Source organism: Neolamprologus multifasciatus, chromosome 11 (assembly GCF_963576455.1).
Source record: "Neolamprologus multifasciatus chromosome 11, fNeoMul1.2, whole genome shotgun sequence".
Lineage (NCBI taxonomy): Eukaryota > Metazoa > Chordata > Actinopteri > Cichliformes > Cichlidae > Neolamprologus > Neolamprologus multifasciatus.
Window position 1 is genome coordinate 21900934 of NC_140449.1, and position 25224 is coordinate 21926157.

General features: G+C 41.2%; 1 protein-coding gene across 1 annotated transcript; it reads right to left on the reverse strand.

Moving 5' to 3' along the window:
- Window positions 1-405: 405 nt before the first annotated feature.
- Window positions 406-24604, reverse strand: pitpnc1b (phosphatidylinositol transfer protein cytoplasmic 1b). Its single transcript, XM_085178042.1, has 10 exons — window positions 23809-24604; window positions 18535-18683; window positions 14517-14605; window positions 14273-14280; window positions 14052-14123; window positions 10532-10624; window positions 8258-8413; window positions 6645-6708; window positions 6370-6456; window positions 406-5077 (listed from the first exon to the last, which is right to left on the reverse strand). The coding sequence occupies exons 1-10, from the start codon at window positions 23854-23856 to the stop codon at window positions 4926-4928; spliced, it is 918 nt and encodes a 305-aa protein (XP_085034168.1). The 5' UTR covers window positions 23857-24604; the 3' UTR covers window positions 406-4925.
- Window positions 24605-25224: the final 620 nt, after the last annotated feature.

Here is a 25224-nt window from a genome sequence, read left to right on the forward strand (position 1 = left end):
GTACATATATTCAAACAGAGCCTTTAATACTTTTCCTTTGACACAAATTAGTCTCCAGCACCTTTTGCTCCTTTCAGCGTGGATTATGTGTTTAACCCCTTCATATTTTTGTATCAAAATCTGTCTTTCTGCTGCCAGCAGACCAGGCCATGCTTGTTATTGGTCAGATGTTGCCAACACGACCACTTTCATGAAAGCACTCATACCTGGATTGGGAAACCCTGGATTGACTTATTGAGTTGATAACCACCTTTGTGTGACCACTTACCCTGATTGCGGTCGTTAGCGTAAGTGGAGCCAGATAACGAGAATATATGCATATGTTTAACTTGCTTTATCGTACAGGCCACTAGGCCTGTACGATAAAGCAAAACAGGATACGATAAATATCCTGTTTTGTGGATATTTTACATGGTTATGCTGAAGATATGTCGGCCAATTTCCACTGGAAATGCCTTTTGGTTAAACTGTCAGCAAGGAATTGGCATTTGCACTGTTAAATTTTTATATAACTTTAATGCACAAAAAAAAACAGCTGCTTGTTTAAGTGAAAATACATTGATGGGTTTTTTTGCACTAATAAAGTTGTGGAGTTGTAAAGTATTTTGTCTAGTGTCAATTATATTGTTATCGCAAATTTTCAAATGTATATCGCGATAAATATTTTTGGCCATATTGCCCTGCCCTATACAAAAATATAGCTTGGTGCTAATCAGAAATAGCTGCAGATCAAATTTAGTCCATTTCTAAGCCAGATGTTTCGTCTCTATGACAGAAAGCATCTCGGGTTTAAAACAAAAACGTGTTTTTCCTTGAGCCCACTGTTTGAAGCATCTTTTGTTTCACAGGAGTACAGCACTTTTTCTGTAGTGTCTCTAAAGCATCTCTTGTTTTACATTAATCTTGTCTTCTGGAGTTTCTTTACAGTAATGGGGGTTTATTGTTCTTTCAGCTTATGAAGTGTCTCCTGGCACCTTGTTTACACCGTTGTTCTTTGAAAAACCCAAAGAAAAAAAACGTTATTGTTTGTATGTACATGCTGCAGGAAAAATGTAATTCTACCTTTGTAGATCAATAAAAACCATTGTATTCTAATGTATTCCACTCACTATTCTAATCCATCCTTTCCCATTAGCAAACATATGGGCATGCTGACTGCAATGGCTGTTATGTAATTAATAGTCATGGCGGTGCAATTAAAATTGGGAGACTTTATGCGCCTGCTGATTAAGATATTTAAAGCATGAAGTACCCAAGGCTCTTATTTTTGTGCAAGTTTCTGCTGCGTATCTTCTTGTTTATACTCGTTCGTCTTTTGTTTCCTCGAGCAAATGTGTGTTTGTGTGAGAAATGAGTGCTGCCTCTGTGTTTATGAGTGAAGCAAGCGTATGTATGCGGTGGGGAACAGTTTTTAACACTTATCCTTGACTTTTCCTTTACCCGCATGCAATTAATTACTGCCCGGAATAACGGCCCTGGGATCAGCTGCTGCTGCACTAATGAAAACACATCAGTGTAAATGCAAGGCCAGCCGGAGTGTTGTCGTGCAGCGCTTCGAGACCCTGCACCGCCATCCATTTGCAATGACAATCATTATCGCGTGAAAGCAGTGGTCTCCAACTCTATTCCAGAGGGATTGTGTGTGTTCACAGTCCCACAGTAATCCATATTCACTTTCTTAATTGGCTCAATTAGTTCACTCAGATACTGTATGAATTTTACACTCTGCCTGTCCCCAGATAAAGTCCAGTTAACGTATTACTGGGCAGAGGTTACAAATTGGGTTCCCAGTGGTAAGGCTTAATACGCAGAGGATTTAAAGTCTTTTAGGTGGTTGAGTGAGCTAAAAACTGTATTGCTTACACTGTAATGAGGGAACGCAAGCATCTTGGCCTCACCGTTTAATCTCATGGGAGTCGCATACCCATGGGAATTCACACGCAGAAGCACACTCACATGACATATCAGACAATGATAGCAACACAATGGGAGGTAAATATGCTTATGATAACATTGATGGAGACCCTTTGATTCACTTAACATCCATTCTGTGGAGAATATATATCTTTTCAAACCTCATGCTCACACACACACAACCACAATAAGCCTTTATCAAGTCAGTGTTGGTGTGTGGATGAAGTTAGACATGTTAAACGGTAAAGCTTAATGTTTATTCTCGTTTAATGTCTGAGTAAGTTACTGCACGGTTGGGAAATGGGAAACAAATGAGGTCGTTTATCGATAACTTCAAATCACGGTGATATGCACTCATCTAACCGTAACTGTCGTCCGCCTACCCGAACGTTACCCCAACCTTAAAACATGACATCACAGGCTTGCTTTTTGCCCTTCGTGTTGAGTACGCACATTTTGTCCCCACAACATGAGTAAAATGTCACGGGGGGCTCGTGCACACACCACGACGTCAGACAAATGAAGCAGTTGCATTACTGTCTGTGTAGCGTATGGAGGGCGTGTATCGATCTGGAGCAGAAGCTCGTTCATCAGTGTGGTTAAGCAAAATACCATTAAGGTTCAGGAGAAATTGTGTACACACATGGCCTGCAACCCCACACAAGCTTTTTATGCTTTTCTTTGTCAGAAACAAACCGCTGCTCAAACTGCTTTCCCATTTCCCGTTCCTTTAGCCCTGTTTCAAGGCTCCACAAAACCGAATCTGCGGGACGGCGGTGGTGCGGCTCTGGAGAATGTCGCGTATTTCTTCGACCGTGCTACTTGTGGGGTCTGACAGGTGAACTGGGAACGGCTGGGTGATTCAGCACTACAGGGTCAGGATCTATGATAATGCACCTCAGGAAACATTTCCATAAAATGAGCCCAGTACATCTTCTTTTGAGGCCCTCTTGAGGAATGAAGATGAGGACACACAGATAAAGAGAGGTGAAAGAAATAAGATCAAGGGAGATTTCGAGAATGGGGAAGCGAGCATAAAGGAGTAGGATGGAGGAGAGCTCTGACGATGGTAATAATGAGAGAGAAAATTTAATGGGAAACACAAGGTGATGTTAGTGCAGTGCACCCAGAAGTTTGTGCTCCCTCTGCAGTGCTTGTGAACCCTCCTTGCTGTGGTGAGCACTTGCGCTTTCATATCAGCCCCCTGCTGCTACTGTAAAAAGAGACAATAGGGAGCAAGATTTTTTTTTTTTTTGTGCGTATGTACTTACGTGTTTGTGTGTATATGTGACAGCACGTCTGCAGCACTTTGTTGGGAATCTAATAACAAATTGTCATGCTGGCTCTTGATTTGTATGGGTAAAAAGAAGCCATAATGAGCCTCATAATGCGAGCTATTTGGCGTGCCATTCAAAGCAAGCTGCCATGTCTGTCAATCAGGGGAACTTTCAAGTCTCTCCATGACAAGCCTCGCTTTTGTCCTGAAGTCTTGAATAATAAAGTGACAATGAAATGACAAGACGTGTGCACACACCCACCTCATCTGTGAAACAATCAGGATTCTGTGGCGTCTTGCAGCGGGGAAAACGTCTGGACTGAGCGCGTGAATATTTTCACGTCCGCTGCGGCTCGAGCTGGTTCCACATGGCACACGCGTGTGAAATTGGTGAGTAGATTACATGCGCGGTCTGTGATATACCAGCGGCTGATCAATACTGATCAAACATGGCTGATAATGTGCGGATTGAGTCCATTATTTTTGCTTAAACATGACACAGCTGAGTCATCACATTAGAGAGAATTTGTATTTATTAATCAGAGCCGTTATAAAAGACTATACAGTGTAACATCTATATGATTTTCCATCTGATTCTATTTAAACATCCAGTAATTTTACAAAAAAAGGCAACAGCAGTACGTAACACTTTATCATACAACTTACATCTATTCAGTTTTCATAATTAATACCCGGTGACAAGAACCCATTCTCCCTTTAAATGCACATGAGCTAATAATGTTATAAATGCTCACCCCGTTGATACATAATTGAAGTTTAGCTTGCGTTTGGCCCAACACTCAGCTAAGCGATCAAGGAACCAATACAATGCCTCACTACCTTCTGTCAATACACTTGGTCTGACCTATTGGCTGAGGTGGGGAGGGGGAGCTGATCCAATGCATTGACAGCCCACCCTCCTTCTCTCATGCTCTCTCATTAGATCCACTCTATTAAACTCCTTATGCATCTGTCTGTACCCTCCTGGTTGGGGGCTCGGAAACAATCGGAGAGCCCTGTTGGGGGTCCTGCACTCCACTCTAACCGAGGAACTGAGAGAAAGTGCTGAAATGCACCGTGTTTACAATCTGTTGAGGACACTTGAAGGTTATTTGTAGAAAATGTCTGAGTAGACGCAAGGCGCTTGTGTGTTCTTGTGCATCTGAGCGGCATTCTGTAACATACTTCATATCAACAAAGTAAAAAGTAATGAATAATTCTTAGGTGGTGCTGGAGGATTAGTTTAGTATTTTGGGAACTGCTCTGTGCTGCTTTTTGGCAGAGAGTTAGATGAAGAGATCGATACTAGAAACTGTAGCCAGCAGCCAGTTCGTTTAGCTTAACACAAAGACCGAAAACAGAAAGAACATCAAGCTCGGCTCTCTCCAAAAGTAACAAAATCTCCCTACCAACATTTCTTCAGCTCACAATTTTTTTTCTCATACAAAAACAACAGTGAAGTACTTTTTCCCTGAGCTAGAACCAGTAACTTAAGGCAAAAAAGAAGAAGAAGGTATTGATATCATACTCTGCTCCAGAAAGCAACAAAGCATTTTCCCTAAAAACAGTGTCTGTTGGATCATGTTGCTGTTTGCATATGGGTGTGTTCATATTTGAGAGATGACATCACATGACTCTGGTGAATGTTGACACTGTATTTGAGTTGTGTTTGCACTGTGCAAGGTGTGTGTGTGTGTGTGTGAGAGAGAGAGAGAGAGAGAGAGAGAGAGAGGCGTCATTCGGGGGTTGAGTTTAGGCGAATGGGACTGTGTGTCACATGGGAGGGGTCAGGTACGGCTGCAGTGGTGACTCCCATCTTCTTAAGGCTGCGCTCATCTGTCACAGACATGGAGCGAGAAAACGCAGGACGAGGGACGAGCCCTGAATCTGAGACACACAGATACATCCACTTTTACATGTGGCAAGAAAGAAGTTAAAGAGAGGAAAAAAATCAGAAGGAAAAAGGGAAAACTGTGAGCGTATTTAGGATCTTAAATTTCTGCTACTTGAATCTCCCCTGCTGTCATTCAGCTCACAGACTTGCCTTTTCATTCAATTGACTAGAGTAAATGACATCAGTTTACTTTTATTACACCAGATGAATGAAATGAAAACAATTCCTCAGTCTGTGCAGATCTGCATGTAGTGGCAGCTTTCAGCCTGTAGGGGGGCCACGGCAGTGGAGCAGGCTGCAGCAGGTTGAGCAATGACTGCAGATTTGTTGCAGCTTGATGTGTCTCATCATAACGCACAGAGGGAGAGAAGGAGAGAGAGCGCAGGCAGCAAGATGCTACAGGCCATATTGGGAATTTTACCTTTGATATCTCACACAGCCAACCGAGGTTCACCAGACTAACCAGCAGGTGGCAGGTTGACCCCACACACACACACACACACACATACACAATACACACACATTCGCGCACACACACACGTACCCACACCATATGCCCAGACACATACCCCCACCAGGTCTGACATTTGCAGCTAAGTGCTGCAATGGTCGGTTATTTATGTTGAGAGGGCTCGTGATGGTGAGAGTTCAGCAGGTGGCTGCATTACACTGTTTATCAGACAGACGCAGTGGCATTATCACTTCATGAGCCTTCCTACCCCCCCCCCCCCCCCCCCCCCGCGCCCCGAACCTCGCACACACACACACACACACACACATAGGCACACACTACATCTGTCTTTCTGTCGTCCTTTTCTGGGCATACACCCTCTGTCTCTCCCTCCTCACTGCTCCTTGTGTTGTGAAATGCCTCCTGACTGCTCTTCCTTTCCCATTTTTCTCCCACAGATGTACTCCAGCCATCTGGGTACTTGTAGGGCACAGCGAAGGCACTAGTGGTGCAACCAATATCTGTTCAAGCATGCCAGTATTACATGGTTATTTATTCATAGTGTTTGCAGTTTGTTGACAGCATCTAATAACGTACCAGGCTAAAAAAAAATACCTGAAAACAGCCTCTGTACATCTCTTGCTTATTACGGTGTGAAATTAATAATTGTAGAGCACAAATATACATTTCAAACTTCCTGTTCCCTTTTTTCACTTACATCTATTCCTCCATCTCCACTCCTCTCATATCTACCTCTATTATCCCCCCCCACCTTCTCGTCTCTCCTCCTCTGTGGTATTTCAGTACAGTGCAGGTCAGATGCTGAGAACTCACCTGTGCTGTTCTGGCTGCATTTGACTTTGCTGTTGGTCTTCTCTTGCATCGTCCGCTCGTACTCTCTCACCTCCTCCAAACAGAGCCCTGTGGGGAAAACAATGCATAAACACAGGCGTGCATTTAAACAGAGTGGAAGATACATATTTAATTTAACAGGCTGTAGATCGAGGGTAAGACAACAGCAAAGTACAAGTACAAGTGCGCTGCTTAGAATAGATTATCTCGTATCTGTAAAATATAAAATTTAGCAGTTTACTGTAATTTTGACCTACCGTGCCATTCGTCTATCCATGCCACTGCCTGCCGGTGGCCAACCAGGAGAATGTCTCGTATGTTCTGCAATTACACAGAAAACAAAAACTTGTTATGGGAAGGAAATGTAATTAAAAAGCTACAGCTGTTGTGTGTAGTCGTGTGTGAAATGCTGCTTTTAGAATGATTTTACAGCAGATCAGTGTCAAAATCACGACAGTGCCTTTGTGTAATTAATTCAAACATATGAGATTACGGCTGAGATAAATGAGGATTTATTTAATAAGGAGGCTGGGGCGGGTGGATGTGGCTCTGGTTGTAGAGGTTGTTGCTCAATCGTGGTTGCTGGCTCAGTCGCTGGACCTTTTATGTGCCAAAGTGTCCTTGGGCACGACACTGAACCTTAAGTCGCTTCCAGTGGCTGGCCATCTTCCACAGCAGATCCCCTGGCATTGTTGTCTGTGAATAAAAGTGGTCCATCATGCCTAGCTAAGGACTCATTTAAATATTAGTTGCTCTTTGATTGTATTGAATTCTTTTGCATTCATCAACAGTTTGCAAGTAGTTGCAGCGACCAACCTCTGCAACCTTTGGGTGACCAAATGCTAGAAGTAGCTGCTTGCAACCACTTTTAATTGCTCAGGTGATTGCTCAGGATCTTGTTTCCAAACAATCGCAGTCCGAATCAGAGCAACTGCGACCTCTCTAATCGTAAAGGTTTCCAAAGGAATGAACACAGATGGATTGCCAACCTCGTTGCAATCAACCTAACTTAGTCCTCTGCAATAAGTGCACCTAGTCTGTGATGCATTTCTTTGCTCCAGGGGACTCAATTCTGGTTACATTGCTACATAAAAGCGAGGTTGCAGAGCACCTATGTCATTTTGATCTTAAATCACTGTCATCGCAGCAAGTATGCGACCATTTTTGGAGGAGTTTTTTCTGTCCCAAAATCTATGAGGCTTTTGCTCTTGATGTAAGTAGTTAATGTTAATGTATGTTATTGGGAATTTCTGTGTATGTATTAATTTTTGTTTGGTAATGCTGTTCTGCATAGTGTGACTGTAGCATAAGGTTAAAAGACTATGAGTGCAGTGCATTTACTATTAGTTTCATCTGTTTTGCTTGGCTTTGTAAAAAAAAATAGAGCCACAATCCAAACACTCTTGCTCCTCACTGACAGCGTTGGGGTGGGTTAAAAGGCATTATTGCTAGTTTAGCTGCTGGTGCTTCTGTTTTCTTTTCACGCTTCATTGCTTTGCCTCATTGCAGAGGATAAATGTTGTGAAAGGGTTTTTTTTTCTTCCCACCAGCTGTACAACTTCTTCCGCTAACTTCCAACTATGCTTTGTTAAAAGTGGAAAAACAGATGTTTTCTTACCGTTTTGTATAATATACAGTAATACAGATCAGAGGTCATTTGACGCCAGCAGCCTTCTTGCCGTTAATGCTAATAATTATGCTAATGTCTTAAAATTAATGTGGTAGTGATTTATTTCTGTCACAATGCAACACATGGCACATTCATATAATAAATGACCGAATGGCATTGAAGAAGATTGTGATGTCTCCTTGACGCAGTCACGTTACAATAGCAATGGAATGAACATAAAGGGAAAGAGTCCGATCTTACTCGATGTATGAACTCCTCTGTCCTGGTCTGGAAGCCGTAGACCTCAAAGCTGCACTCCACCCTCTTATAGGAGCACATGACAGGTTTGTGGCTGTCACTCCAGCCCTTCTCCAGAGGTCCTCGTCCAGTTTTACTTGACTGCCACAGACTCAGGTCCTGTACAGAGTAAACAGTGTGTTATAAAAGCTGTGTCTGCAGAAACTTTGACAATATCTGTGTGTGGAGGTGCCAGCAGCATGTTGCACAACACATCGCACAAGAGGAGTGTGATAACACACATTATGAATCTGATGAAAGTATGATGGGCAAGTGTTTGTGCTTGTGATCTTTTATTTCACCTTGTCACTTAATATAATTGATTGGTGTCCTTGTGCAACATGCACATGTAAAGACGTGTTAAACCTTGGAGGGGAGACAATGAAAATAAGCAGTGATGCAGAGGTGTTTGTGTGGGGTGTGTGTAACTGATTTATTTAGAAGCAGAAACAAAAGGCAGTAAAGTAAAAAAACAAAACAAAACAGGTATGTGTTTTTGTCTTAGTGGATCATTGTTTGTATATTAAGCACTATGCATTATGAGCCATTATCACTTAAAGGACAATATTTTGAGTTGATGTGACTTAAATGTCTGTTTGAGTAGTCTTAGCTTAATTTAAAGTCAGGAAGTGGGAAAATCAGCACAGGAAAACCAAAACAACAACAAAGCCCCACTAGTTTAAGTAATCAACAATCTGATCAATGCAAAATGCAGATAATAAAATGACACATCAAGTTAGAGACAATTTTAGACTGTTCCACAGCAGGAAACAAGCATATAGATCATTTGTATGAGCTGTTGTTCTGACTAGCTGTGGGTTTAAATGGATCAACCTATAGCGGTCATAAGAAGAAATGCATGCAGAATGCATATTTTTAGATAAGGCATGTCTTAGCACATAGTTTCATATCACCTCTTTAGTGCTGCTTCAAAGGATTTATCTTTTCTATCACTGTTATCAAGTTTCTTTGTTGCAACATGTGAAAAATTCTCCCCACCTGAGACTCAAATTTCAGTCACTAAATTGTTTTATTTGCCTCTTTGCGTAAAGTTTCTTGGCTTTGAGAGTAGAAATGCCCATATATGTTGATTCCTCCACGCAAACTAATATGATTTTTGGGTGGAGTTTTTCAGGTAGTTGCATGCTTGCCATTAATTAAAAATGATGTAATTCATATTTATTGAGAAGGGCAAACATAAATGGAAATACAGGATCGACCTGCTTCTTGTTCTGTTTTCTGTCAAGATGATCCCACTCTTCTTCAGTAATGTTGAGGTCCGGGCAGGAGGCCAATCGATGAACACTAGTGTTTAATTGTTGTTGTTTTTTTTAATTCAGGTATGCTTCAACTGCATTGGCAGTGTGTTTGAGTTCACTGAAGCTGTTGCGAGTCAGACACATTATGGATGGTACTACACAGTGGATTAAGATCTGATGGGACTTGTCATCGTTCACAGTTCCATCAGTTTTGATGCCCAACACCACTGACTGAAATGCAGCCTAAACCATGACAGCGCCTTCACCATGTTTTACAGATGCTGACACCAACCTCTTTCCTAATATGCTTCATACATATCAACGACAGCTTGATCCAAATTTGGATTCATCACTCCATCAGACCTGTTGCCACTGATTTTGGAATACCTCGGCCTTTTCTCTCTGTTTTCACTTCACGCAAAATATTATTTCATGCCTGTCAAACTGTGATGTCTTTGGTATTTTTCATGGATTCAACTAAAGAAATGTGACCAAATTGACAGACTGCTAGTAACAAAGTGCCTAAAGATGCAATTTCAAACCAGTTCTTTGCTAAATTGTCTATTATGTGTAGACACAACACTGATTCATTCCTCTAAGTTGGTACCTTTTTTATGCTTAAATGATTCATAGTTTAGTGTTAAATGGTTGAAGAGAAAAAAATACCTCTGAAAATGGTCATGTACAAGGACTGGACTGAGAATTAGGGAAAAAGCAGCCAAAATCCAAAGCAAAGTTAGTGGGTATATGTTTGAATTAAGTAAGCTTACAGTTTTGGCTACTTGTCATTAAACCAAGTCTCCTATTTATTTTTTCACAAAATGCTGAACTATTCTTGGAAAGCAATCACATAGTTTTCCATTTGGAAGAGAAAGAAAATCAGAAAAAAGTTGTTTTTTTTTTTGTTCACAGTCATTTGTTTGCACCTCTGTGAAGCATATGTCCATGTTTGTGGGTTTTTTGCCAGTGCAGTGAGTACCTCTGATTCTTTGTAGTGCTTTTCAGGGATGGGGTCACTCAGAATATCCAGGAAACACACATTCTCTGCTGGGGTTGGCTTGTCCCCAAACACCTACATCCAAACAGATGGGGGAGGTCACACAGTTAAATGACAGCAGACGCACATACACCCACCCGTAGTGTCACACACGTACAGTCACTCACTCGGCATAGAGCGGGACTAAGAGAAGATGAGTAACAGTGTAGAAAACGGAGGTCACACACCATAACACCCCTCACTATATCCCACCCGCAGGCCCTTGGAGCAAATCACACTGGCGCAAACAGAGGAGAGAACAGATAGAGAGCAGAGGCGGGGGATGAGGGGAAAAAAACAAGGACATATGAGGGGTATTAAAAGAGAGGGGGGGGAAAAGTTATGAGAGCCACGTACACTTTTCCTTGAGAGAATGGAAGAAACCTGGAGAGAGAGGGAGAAAGAGACGAGACTGCACTTTTATCTGACCTTGTTTAAAATTTGCTCTAATGCCGCACTGGAGTTGTTCATTTCACAGCTGAAAACTAACAAATAAGAAAAACCTGGGGTAAAATAATAGCCCGCTACGCTCCTGCGGTGTTGTTGTTAGTCTGTGTCTTCACAAGGTCTTGCTCCCTTTTATGGAATGTGTTGTGTTAACTGCGTGTTTGTGTTGCCTTCTACAAGTTGCTTGGGGTTTTCTCACGGTGTCGCAATGATTGTCAATTGAATTGTATAAACACCATAACTGTTCTAAGGACATGCAAGAAAAAATCTATTCATATATATGAGGCCCTGAAAGCTTAAAATATGGGGGATTTTTTAAAAAAAAAGAGGGAAAAAAAATAAGTGTTCAGCGTTGATAGTTCACAGCAAAAAGGTTCTGGCTCCAAAACTCCTGGTTGGAGGTCCTTCTGTGTACTACTTGTGCCTCTGTGTATTTTCTTTAGGTGGTCTTTAGGTGGCATGTTAGGCTAAATCAGGTGTGGCTGTTAGCCAAGGTGTTGTCTCCTTCTTTCCTTGTGATTGATTGGCAGCCTGTCCAGGGTGGACCCCGCCTCTTGCTCACTGTCATCTGGAATAGGCTCCAAACTCCAGAAAATGAATGGATGCGGTCCAAATTGGTATTTTGTTAGCTCAAATTGTATGCACTGCTTTGTAAAAGGATCATATTTTATAATCTCTCCGCATGCTTTGTATGTAAAGCCTGATTTGTAAAGCATACACTTAGGCGGGTGAATAAGTGCAGCTGAGTAAAAAGTATGATATTTCCCTTGGAAATGTGGAAGTACACTAACAGCAGGGGTTAAAGTGAGCGGGAACCATCTGGAGTAAATAAGTAAATAAGTCTGATTGGCAGTTTCATACATAATAAAGTCCAGCAAGCTCATTTTCCGGGTGCTGCAGCCTGGCGTTCCTTCCAGCTGCGGCCATGGAGCTACTCAGTCAAGAAATAAGAAAGTAATGCCACCCCACGATCCCGCCTCCTCACTCAGCATCCTTTCTTTCCATTCTCATTCCTGCCCTCCCTGCATGCGTGCACATGTTGATAGTGTTAGGTTCACTTAAATCTAAGTGTCTTCAACACCTTGGTAACGCTAGACAAGTGTAGTAGGCGTAAAAGCAGTTGCTTTTTTCCCCAAAGCAGCAGATCATTTGAAATGCAGCCTTTCAAATGGGGCTCAACAAATATGACCAAACACACAAGCTGTTTTCAATATGCAGCCTGGCCATCTGTCTTACTCGCTACTGGGAGAGTATCTGTACTTTGCTGCTAGAAAGAGTGGCGGAAAGAGAAAGTGTCAAATTATTTCTAGGATAAAATCTGCTCAGTAAATGAATTTGAACTGGAATAAATTTAATGCTCGCATAAATAGTTCCTTTCATTCAGTTCTTTTAATCAGGCTGTGGGTATTTAGACTACGTGATGTGTAGTTAAAGTTATCTGACTAATGATATTTAGAAATGATACTAAATGAAATGGTAATTGTTTTTGTGTTATTCAGAGGCTGTGTGAGAATACAAATGAGTTCAGGCTCGTGCACTGAGTGCTGTACTGAGTTGGTATGTTTACTGTTACAACAGTTAGGTCAGGTCAGTAGTTCTCAAACTGTGGGGCCGAGTTTGCAATAGAGGCATAGAGGATGAGGAAAAATATGGAGAGAAGCTGACTTAAATAAATAGAATTTAAAATAAATAAACATGTTTTTGTTTCTGAAGCTGGGCATGCTAGACAAACTTTCAGAATCAGTGGTTTAGGGTGGCATTCGTCTGTTCACATTTCCTTCTAGACAACATATCTAAGAGTTGCTCCACATGTAATGGATTAATCCCAGAGTAACTAGATGAAGCACTATGAAAGGAAGATGCTAAAGTAATGAAAATACTTAAACTTTATACTACCATAAACAGCATAAAACATGGACGTAGCTTCAAGGTCGGAAAAATTAAGCCAACACTTTAAGTGCCTCAACCGTGCGTCCTATCTGAAGGCCACTAGATGATGATAGCTGTGGTTTTAAAAAAGGACTTCCAGTCCTTTTAGAAGTCAATACGAAGACAGCTTCTCTAAACACTTTTCTGCTGAATTCAAGGGTTCGGCCTCTCATTTTGGGTCACATTATATTAAAAAAAGGAGCAGGTGGTTTAACAGGCAGACCCTGCCCCTCCACGTCACATCTGTTGCAAGATGGCAACAGTGGAAACGCTCATGTTGAGGCTTCAAAGTGAGACACCAGAAAACGGTGGGTGATGTCGGGGTAGCTACATCCGTCTCTTATGCTGTCTGTAGTGGTTAAAAAAGGGGAAATATTTCACTGAGAAGGTGGTAGAGACCAAAAACTGAGCAAAACTGAGTGATTATTTGATCACATACACCAGTTAGCCATGCAGCGACACGACTAATTGGCTGATAGCGTTGCTCTGTAACCTTTGATGTGTAAATAAACAGCTGTGGTAACAAATTACCAACTTAAAAGATTAAGACATCTCAATTTGTTCCCCCAAGTGTATAAAACACATGTCAGTGTGCATGTATGTGGCTGCCACTCAAACAGCAATGGGACTGTTTGGAGTAAACTCGTGTAACCTGAAACTACATGACATAAAACTAGATTTACTGGATGCACAACCCAAGAAACAACTCTTGGATCTATGCATTTTTTGTTTTGTTTTTTTGGTTCTCCTGTCTTGACTTTTCTCAATTACACCAGGCAAACACAAGTGCCAGACAGAGCTGCAATTGCTGGCGACTTTCTGTCTGTGTGTGTCTTTGCGTGCCTTGGACAAAATGCATCGTGGCAGCCATGATCAGCACACTGCATGTCTGGTTAATAGATCTGCCAATACTGCATTTCGTGCCTTGCTTGTTTTCCTTGTAATGGGCGCATCAATTTGATGAACATTTTTGTAGTGCTGCAGAGAAAATTGCAATTTCTCTCCAGACCCTTGTCGTTCTCCTCCCCCTCGTCTCTAATGACTCTATTTTTCTCACCTCTCACAACCCCCCTCTTACGATACTCACGTTATCGTTATCACCGTTGTTGTTCTCGAATCTTGTCTCAATACGGATGCTGAACTTGGGGAGGAATGATACCTACAGGGTGACAAAGAGGAAAAATGGGGGGTGGAGGGTTGAGGGGCAGAGATAGTGTGAAAGCAGGCTGCAGATTAGATCCTCTGATACTGGAAAGAGATGAGCTCTGTTGCATTCATGTACAGTAAATGATGTGTGAGAATACTTACTGAGTACTCTGCAGCACCGGGGACATTCAATATAGATGGGGAGAAAACAGCATAAGTAACTCGTATGCTTGAACATGAAATTGCGCCCACACACATGCAATTTACCACAAGGGAATACATGCATACATAGTTATGAATATTTGATGTCACTTGAAAAAGCATCTGTTTTCAATAAACAAGCTTTGTATAATGTATCGAGGTTAAAATAACTCTGTGTTTAACACAAAGAAAGGCAAACACGCACCTGTGATGGTGTATGGGTAGAAGTTCCAGGCCTTCTCCGTAACGTAGAAAAATCGAGGGACAAATGCTTTTACCCAAGATGGCAGTTTACTGAAAGCAAAGAAAGAAGGATCACCGTTGCAGAGTGTAAGAGCAGGAGAGATTATGAAGGGAGAGACGGAGAGATCCTGAGTGGGTCTTGTGCCGTTTATAGCCAGATTACCTGTAGGCTACTCTCACCACAGCATTCATTTGTATGACTCATTCTCAATTACACCTGTGGTGATGAACTGTTACTGTAGCTCCTAGGTCCCATGTCAGAACATGACTGAAGTAGAATACAGTGTGTGTGTGTGTGTGTGTGTGTGTGTGTGTGTGTGTGTGTGTGTGTGTGTGTGTGTGTGTGTGTGTGAGAGAGAAGAGAGAAAGAGCATGCGTGTGTTCTTACATATCTTTACTAATGAGGACCAAATGTCCCACAAGCACATAAAGATTAGAAAAATCCTCCACAGTGTGAACATGTCTTTACTTCTTTGAGAGTTTATTTTAGGATTAGGCCTTGGGTTTGTAGTGGTGATTGGAATAAGAGCTGAGGTTACATGAGGGTAATGAGTGAGGTTATTTCAGGGTTAGGAAGTGAATTTAGAGTTAAGAGATTTATGTTATATTTGCGACTGCGCTTTCATTATGAGCACAATTAACTGATGGGCTGTCAGCCTGAGCACAGAGAAAAGTACATGGACACAATACTCTCTCACACACAGAGCAGCATTATTAAACCTTTTTACTTGTAGCAGTGGAAACACACTTAATCATGTAGGAAAAATCAAATCCTATTTAAGGTTTATAATCAGTGTGCAGCCTGTGGCTGGTTTATAACTCTTACCACTCACAGGGTGTGAAATACTCTGTTTTGTAAACCGAGCAACAATTTCACCTCTGACTCATCATTTATGGGACCGCTTGGTTTCACAGTGAAGCACACTGGTTAACTGTATTTTCAGAATATAGTGTTAATATTAATGTGCTATTATTCTGGGTATATTGCAACTGAAATTGCAGTCTCATGGCTCAGACAATCTAGAGCAAAAGGACAAAACCTCAGTGTGACTAGAAACAAATCGGTTGCCCTTTGATTTGGTGACCAATTGCAAATAGCTGCAGTGAACACTTTGATTGGAGGCAGCTTGTCTCCAACCAACTGCAGTCCAACTCAGATTGCCTGCAGTCTTAGACAAATCGGATTAAGTTTGCAAATAGTTGCAGTTGAGTTTATAGTTGAGCTCTAAATGCAGACATGTTACCGACATGTTGCAATCAGTTAGAGTAAGTCTGCGCTGATGAGTGATCTGTGACAAATTTCGTTGCCGTAAGGGACTTGACTCAAGTGACTGCCGACTGAATGTCCTGCAGCAACGTCACTTTTAGGGAGGAATTTCTGAATCTCTGTTTCACAACCCCAGAGTTGTGCAATATTAAGTACTTAGATTAACTATTTACCGTAATCTTAGATGAACTATTTAATCTACGTACTTAATATTAGTTTCTGTTCGACTGGATTTTCTGCGTATGTAGATAGCAGCAGATGCCAACAACTTTGCAGTTTTTTTGGTAATTTATTAGTTATTTGCCATATTGTAATGAGCAGATTTATTAAATTAAAATTAATCTAAAATTAAAATGCCAAATAAAATGAGCAGATTCTCCTGGCTGATAAACTTACTAACCGACCTTCTTATTTTTCAAACATGACCGTGAATTACATCCCAGTGTTGTCTTGGCCAGTACTTGAAAGCACCGATGCCAGTGGGCACTGCAATGCCAGTAGCTTTGGATAAAATGGCAGCATGTGACACCCTGGGATGTCTGTATAGTTTTAAGTGGAGGAAAAAAACAGGGCAATACCATGCTAATAAATTATTGTATGAGAGTTGTCACAAATACATTGTAGCACTAGCTTGACATTTTGGGAAATGTCAGTTCTGCTTACCAAAAATGGGATGCTGGCAGCGTACATGCCCAGATCCAAGCCAATAGGCCGGGCATTTTACCCATTTAAAGTTTGAGAATATGTTTATATAATTTTGAGCTGACGACCCCTTATCATTCGCTTTACCAGATAAAAATGCAAAGCTTGAATGCCAACTATTCTGGGGGAATCATCACTGGGAGCCAGGTGCTTGGTGGTTCAATTAGTCTTTTCCCCATATATCCTGTTAGATGACAGATTTGCATGTGAAGACCACTGCAGGCCTCCGGTGGAGTTTCCTCTGGCTTTAGCCTGACCAATCATCAGTTCTTTTGTGGTGAAGAGTTGTATGATAAGAAAAACACTCTCAGTATGTGTATAAAACATGAAGTGACACCCACCTAAAAAGATCAGAGAGAATTAAAAGACTGGATATGGTGGAAACAGTAAGTCTCATTCCATCCACAGGCAATAAACTTCACCTACCAGCGCTAATTAACTCACTGTCTGGCTTGCTGAATCAACACTGTTGTATAAAAACAGTAGATTTAGTTTTTATTGGAGGTTTTGCAGTCCAAAATTAAAAAAAAACAAAGAACTTGCATAACAGTCAACTGACGTGACTTTATGTTTGAGCTAAACACTGTATCATATAATAATTAAGAGTTTATTTCCCAAAATGTTACATAAATACTTCAAAAAAAGGTTTAAAATGTTCTGTTATGTACTCAAGACTACATTCTATAAACATTCGTAGCATCTATGTCCTGTAAAAATATGCATATAGACAAGTTACATATTAACACCTGCAGTCACAATAGCTATCGATGGCTTTTGCTTTATTCTGTAATTTTCTTTCCTGTTTTTATCTTTTTTCCCCCTACGTGTAAATAATATTTGTCTTATGTAAATATTGTCACTTCTTTCTCCTCCTCTTTCTCCTGAACTCTGCCTCCTGACATCTGACCCACGTTAAACTCATGGACTGGACATACACACACCCACAACCACCTACACACACACCCAATGGACAACCGTACCCTCAAACACACAATAATAACATGGACTGAACCACCATTCACAATCACTAGCACTTTATATACCTCTGTAGAAATTATCCACATATCTCACTTATCTTAACTGCACTACTGTATAGTTCTGTGTAAATAATCATACGATAATTTTTAATCCTACAACTGTTTATAACTTGCATAGTTCACATTTCTGTATAACTGTATATCTCAGATTTCTGTATAGTTTTTTTTATTTCATATTTATATCCTGTTCATAGCCTGTACATACTTATAGTTATAGAATATTCATAACATACTTCACACCGTGTACATTATAACATACCATAATAGACCCATTTCTGTAACATACTTACATATCTATATTATTGCTAATATATATTGTAATATATCTATATCACTAAAGCACTTCTGGATGGATGCAAACTGCATTTCGTTGCCCTGTACCTGTGCATGTGCAATGACAATAAAGTTGAATTCTATTCTATTCTATTCTATTCTATTCTATTCTATTCTATTCTATACAATAACAGAGTTCTGATAGACCACTTAGAAAAGCTTACCAGGGGTTAAACACATCCATTATTTGAGTGTAAGAACTTGGAGGTAATTATCTGTACTTTTTCTATGTGTGGTTATACTGTGACTAGACTCTGATTGCCAACAAACTTTGTCAACTCTACAAAGAAAATTTAATGAGAGGCTAAATCTTCCCACATACCCTGCAATTACCAGCACCGGGATGATGTGGACGAGTTATGCCCAGCTAGAGAACTTTACTTACGTAATCCAGTGTTTACTGACCTCACGGTACAGTAATATTTCCACTTATACCTCAGCATGTCTAGACAAAGGGTGTTTGGACTTTGTAAACAGGCAGGTCGCAATGCATGCTGGGTGTTACTGTGTGTTTCAAGTAACTTGGATCGCTGAGATGTGAAGCTTTACAGCGCAGCGATCAGAACACGAATCAGTTATTCTAATGGCCCGTCATGTGTACATCATTAGTGCAACAACACAATCAAAGAGTTTAATTGTACCTGCTGAGGTAGATTCGTTTCTCGGTCAGTTGTCCCGCTCCATACTTGGGGTGATTATCTGGCTCATTCCTCACCACCTCCACCCCCTCTCCCCCACCACTCTGCTCACAGCTGTGCTTACTGATCATGTACAACTGCCCAATCCTGTACTGGAGCCCGAGGAGAGGTTTAGGATGAGGTTTATGGCGGAGAGGACGGGGATGGCGTGAAGAGAAAAGAGAGAGAGAGAAACGTGGTGAGAAAATGGTAAGCACAAAGCAAAAATCTCCCTCGTCGTCCTCATGCTAATCCTCAAGATGCCATCCAAAGGGACACATTTAGAGTGCGGCCTTAGTTGAATTAACCAAGTGTTTGTTGATTGTGGTCATGCTTCGTTTAAACACACAGGTCTTCACGTTCATCTACCATAAACATGTAGCCTTTGAAATAACTCACACATTTGTGCTTCTTTTTTTTGCAAACAAACAAAATAAATATGAATTTGCCGTGAACTCAAAGCCATATCCAAATAACAGGCACTGCTGCTTGAGTCAGTTCTCAGAGGTTTTGCAGCTGTAGCCTCTCTCGTGTCTCGGTCTGGTACTGGAGTACATTTTAATCCACTGCTTGTCATTTATCTCCCATTTTTAGTCGCTTTTCTACATTTAAATTACTTCAACATTTATTCTACACATACATTTGAACCATAATAAAGAACTGCATCTTTACTGCTGCATTTAACTAAATCGCAAAGTGCACATTCGATTTTACTCTTCACTCATCTCTGCGTATCGTTATCCAACTGTTGCTCGAGCAGCTGTAGTTGCTCTTCAGAAAAGTTGTATTCTTAATCTGAACTTTTTGGGAGTATTTTAAAGACTGGAATTGATATTTAAGCTGAAGGAGGGCAGACCAAATTTCTCATGGAGCATAATAATGGATATGAGGACTTAAATAAGAAAAAAATTCATCCATAACAAATCAATAAAATGCAGGTCCCATTGAAGAAAATGTAATACCCATCTGCCACTAAGAGGAAGTAATGAGAATGATGGCAGAAAATCCTCCTGGCAGCAGGTTCAGCCCTGGTTGCTGAGTCCGGTTTTGTCTCGACAGGCACTTACTCAGGGCTGCTTAGGCACAGGCTTTGTATTTGCTCTTCATTTTTCAAATCTTAGCCACTTGCTGTGTATAAAGATTTCCCTAAAGTTCCATTTCAGATATCAAAAAATTAAATTTGGCTAGTGAGAGTGATTGCCTAGTGTCTAAATTAGGGGAAGGGGACTTTGTTTCTCTGCTGCAGCCCAAGTTTGTGCACGCTGATGAGGGAGTAATTTTGTGTTAGTTAGTCTAAAGAGGACAAGGCCTTTGGGCATCTGGAGTATCTCCTCGTTTAGCTAAGCCTGATACAATCAAATTTAAAAAAAAATCTCTCACAATAATTCTTTTCATTTTTTGCAGTGCTGCTGCTGCTGCTGGTCGTCTCTCATCTCTTTTCTCCCTATTCTTGTTTCTATTTGCATTTTTCTGTTTGCTGCAGTTGTAAATCACTTGGTAAACTTTTGTTTATAAAGTTATGAAAAAGCTGAGAAATTGTAGCATAAAGTGCTTCGCTGTTCTGCTGTGACCACCATAATGCAATTCATTTTGTTGCCCTATATTGCTGTGGCACTAAAGCATTATTCTAATTAAAAGCAGAAACAGAGAAAGATTGGGAGGAAGAGAGAAAGAGGACGGCAGACATCAGATTGCCATCCTTCACTGTGCTCTGCTGACATCATGTGACACTCCTCCTTCTTGTTCCAATTACTGCGGAACGTTAACATTCAATATTTACTTCTTGGATATTCATGGGACTTAATTAATCATAGTGATGGGTGCTTTAACACCATCTTAAAGCCAGCAGACCGCAGGACAGAGAGCTCCTCCCACACAGGTTGTGAATCTTTTCCCCCCGTTTTAGGAAAAACAAGGAAGTGGAAAGTATTTTTTCTTTCCTTTAAATCACTACATACAGGTCAGGAGGGATCGTTGTCAGCTCTTGGAAAGTGTTTCCTCTTACTGTTTCGTTTTTACAGCCCAGGATTTGCTTTACAAGAAATGTCGTCAGACTAAAAATACAACGCATTATCAGGACAATGCCATGATTCATGATTGAAATATTTACCACTAAAAACACAGGCAGTTTTTGTCTTGATCGTCAACTATCAAAACACAACGACAACAATGACAGTTAAGGGTGGAAAATTTGAGTTCAACGTTTCCCAGTGGGATTTACACTTTATGCACTTTATTAGATACATCTGTTTAACTGGTCCTTAAAACAAATATCGAATCAGCCAATCACATAAGAGCAACTCAGTGCATTTAGAAATGTAGAAATTGTCAAGACGAACATCAGAATGAGGAAAATAGGTGAAGGAAGTGACTTTGAATCTTGCACGGTTGTTGGTGCCAGTTGGGTTTTTCTGAACTGATGATCTACTGGGACTTTCCCCCATAGTGATCTGTAGGGTTTACAAGAAATGGCCCAGTGAAGAGCATCTCTCCTGCATATGAACGCACAACATGAACCTTGAAGCTGACAGGCTAGTTTCAGAATACCACTATATTGGCATACTATAGGCCCCTTTGTACCAACTGAGCATTGTTTTAATGTGGCAGCGTGCCCGACCTTGCTGATCCCTTTATGAGCACAGTTTATCTATCTTCTAATGCCTGCTTCCAGCAGGACAATGCGCTATACTATTGCATTAGCCCTTTATTTATCCAGGTAAAAATCTCCATTGAGATTAAAAATCTCATTTCCAAGAGAGACCTGGCACCATGGCAGCAAAAATCCAAAACACATGCGGCACATAATAACATAACAACATATCACAGAACTGAGATCCTCTCTCAGTGGTTTCTTGAATATGACACTCTACACAAATGACCTTCACAGTTATTGTCATGTGTTGGATGGGGGATTCTCATCATGAACGTGAGCCGACAAATCTGCAGGAACTGTGTGACGCTGTCATGGTCGATATGGACCCAAATCTGTTTTTTCTGAATCTTTTCTGAATCTACGCTATGAAGAATTAAGGTCATAATTCTTGAGTTAAGGCAAAAATTATCTGAGAAACTACTTTTTTTTTCTTAAAAAACCCCCAAAACACATTACCTCAACATGCACTTTGGTTTATACTGCATATGTGTCTGTATTGTTTGACCTGACTCTCAGCTCTGCACACAATTTCCTATGTACTTCGGACCCAGTGTATGTGTACAAATGTCACATAAAAGATTTTTATCTTATCTTTATCTTCAAAGTTAAAAATGTCACATTGATTCATTGCTGTAAAGCAGTAAACATACAATCTTCTGAGAAGTCTGAATATTTTTTATGGGGCACTGTATGTTCCTGTGACACTGCCTTTTTCATACACACCTCTGTGAGAGGTGTCTCTCAAATAAGGATACTATTTGTATTATAAGTGCATCAATACTGTACTTCTGTGGAGTATTTGAGTAAATGTGCAAAAAAGTTACTTTCCCACCATGAAGCCTTATCTAGTCTGCGCTCTCAAACAGTGGTGCTAAGGCAGCATAAGATTAACAGTACCCTAGTGTAAGGGCTTTGGTGAGGGAGAACCAGTGGGGGCAATCAGTTTTTCATACACCCCTAAATGGTTGTAAAAACCTCACAGACCCAAATAGCAACAAACAAAATTATGATCGCTGTGAGCGTGAATCCTGTTTCCAGCATTTCATGAAACAAGGATTTGTGGTTGAAAGCAGCAATGCTGAAAACACAGACAAAGGGCACGCTCTGAGTGAGGCCTTCTTTTCTGTAGCAACTGAGAGCCGTTAACAAGTTTGAACACTCGCAGTTTTCCTCCCTGCTAAGAGAATAACCAAGACCAGAGACACAAAAGCCCGTGTTCCTCACTTTCAAATGAAGTTTTTTTTTCAGATACAAGTTTGTAATTTATTTAACCACAAAAGCGAGTGACAGTTTGCACACTGCAGAACTCCAATTTTCTTATTTATTACATCTCGTAGCGTGTGATGTTTCGTGCCCATCTGCTTTTCATCAGACAGTAGAAACACAGGTCAGCATGACTGTGACCGCTGGCAGTAACGTAATAATCAGACAATGTCTTACACAGGACAAGCCTTCATACGTATCGCTTTGGCCTAAATCAGAAAAAAACTGGAAACAATCCCAGCAACAAATAGAAGAAAAAAAATATACATTGTGTCTCAAGCAATATCTAACAATAAAATGACTGAAACAAATGGTTAGATTACAATTTGATTTCTTTAATTAACTAAATATAGATGGTGCAGTGCTCTGTGTATCCCTTCAGTTCTACAGCAAGTGTCTGGGTTAATTTGGCTGAATATTTTAATGGGGACATATAATTAAGAAGAGTTTGAGAACCATTGCTCCAAGTTATTTTTAGCATGTGGAAGAAATAGAAAGTGAATCAACAACAGAATCGACACACCTGCCTACCACCTGAGCCACTATCAGCTGCCGCCTGTTTCTTTTCTTTGGCAAAAGCAAGACAGAACATTCTTCGCCACGGTGCGGGTGTGCTGTGCATGTCACACTTGAAAATCTGCTCACTTTAATAGTTGAGCAAAGGTTGCGGTCTGTTGCGTGGTTCCTATTATGATTTGATACCTCCTCAAATAAACTGCAGTTAAACTCACATTACACTTAAGCGAAAGAGGATTTGCTGCAAGCTCGAGTTCTGTGTGCCCTGTCCTGATACTGTAAATCCTATTTTGGACTGCTATTTGTCACTGTCATTGTTGTGGTAACAGGTAGAAGTAAGCCGGTTGGGGGTAGTGGAGACGACAAGGACATTTCTTTTTGAAGGGCACTTTAGCGCATAACAACCTCGTCCGCTCACCTTTTCCCTCTCCAGCGGGATCTCTTTGTTTTTCCACCCACAGGCCAAATGCCTTTTAAGTTGGGATCTTAACCAGTCTGACTAGTTTGAGCTTGGAGCGCTCAAGCAAATGTAGAACATGTAGTGCTGTCCAGGTGTTGTACGCTTGACTCATGGCTCTATCCCAATGTGGAAAAAGCTCCCACAGGGCAGCTGCGGGAGGTATCAGTGCTGTGTTGGCATTTTGTCTTATCAGTACGTTCACACCTTCACGATTACAAGTAAACAATAATAAAAAAAGACCAAACAAAACATTGCCGCAGTTAAAATAACCCCCAAATTTTTGCTTTTCACTTTTAAGTGGTGGGAATTGTGTGTGTAAAAGCGTGGGAAAGACAAACACACTTACCTCATCCACGGTCAGTGGCATGCATATGCGATACTCTTTCATCAACATGGTGCTGATACCGGGAGAAGTTTTTTTGGGGGGAAGTAAACAGTGGGATCGTGCTTGAGTCTGTCTATCTCAGCTGACTCGGTTGCATAGTAGACAAACTCAGGCAGGCAACACACCACCACAGTGACCTCTTTTTTTGTTTTTTTGGTGACGCGCTTCTTCTTTTGTTTTTGCTGATGTCAGTAAACCGTGGAGTTAAGTCCAGTGTTCTCTGTCAATGAGTGTCTGCAGTTTTCTTACTTTCCCTCCCTCGCTCACTCCTCAGAGCCTCGTCTCTCCCTTCTTGTTTCGCTTCCTCAATTTAATCTCCTGGACTGCTGTCTCTCACTTTTTTCTCGCTACTCCCTCCTTTTCTTCCTCTTCTCAGCTGCACCTTTGCTTTGCTGTTTCTCTCTCGCTCTCTCTTTCTTAATTTCTGTTTCTTTTCTTTCTGCTGCAGTGAAAAAGTAGTAATTAGTGCTGAGGTAAGATGTAAACCTACTATCAACAGCTCTGCCTGTCCTTTCCCCTCTGTCCCTGTCTGTGCTTTGTTTAATTCCTCCTCGTGTGTAACCTTGCTGTCTGCTCGGTGCTCCTCCCTTTCCACTCAGCCACACTCCGCTGCTTTCAGTTTCTCACAAATTCCTCCTTATCTTTTCTTTTTCCCTCTCCCTCCCCCTTCTCCTTCTCTCCCTCTCCCATAGTATCCACTCCCCGCCCACTATACTTTACCACCTCTTCACCTGTATCACCCCCATCCTCCCCTCCCCTCCCTGCCTCAGATCCTTATCTGTTCTTTCTTCTCTGTGGCCAAAACTGCTGTAAGCAATAACATTCGCATCTTTCTATATCTGGCACCTGTGAAGCACATTCCTTAAACTCTTACCCCCAGCTTCCTCCACTCAGGTTATGACAGCACTCAGGTTATATGAATGGCCGACACTGAGGGGTAGCTAGACAGGGCCATTGGTTTAAGTATTACCAAAGCCATGAGAGCTTCCATTAAGCTCAGTGGCAGACCCGCTTACATTGTATTACCTCATGACCTTCAGCTGGGTTTAATTGAATCCGTGTTTGGTCACTGAATAGTGAAATCGAAGCAGTCATAATTTTTCGTCCGTGCCCATCCGTGACCCACAGCCTGCTCTCTTTTTAAATGAGCGAGAACTGACGGTGGTTGCCAAGTCCAACCCCAAAAAGAAATAAGAAAAGCAGGTGTTTTGTTTCTCAGGGTCAATCTGACAGGGGGCAAAACCAATAACCGGCTTCTAGATCCCTCCTCTCAGGTGAAATTCGCCTGCTTTTCTTAGTTTGCCCCGAGACAGGGCCGGAGTGGCTCTGTTCTCCACATGTCTTCGCTATCATCCGCTCTGCAGTGAAAGAGCAGTG

Coding starts and splice junctions, on each gene's coding strand:
- pitpnc1b (XM_085178042.1), bottom strand. CDS start 23,856: ATGTTGATGAAAGAGTATCGCATATGCATGCCACTGACCGTGGATGAG. Junction 18,684..23,808: donor TGCCACTGACCGTGGATGAG/GTAAGTGTGTTT, acceptor CTCGGGCTCCAG/TACAGGATTGGGCAGTTGTA. Junction 6,457..6,644: donor ATGGATAGACGAATGGCACG/GTAGGTCAAAAT, acceptor TTTTCCCCACAG/GGCTCTGTTTGGAGGAGGTG.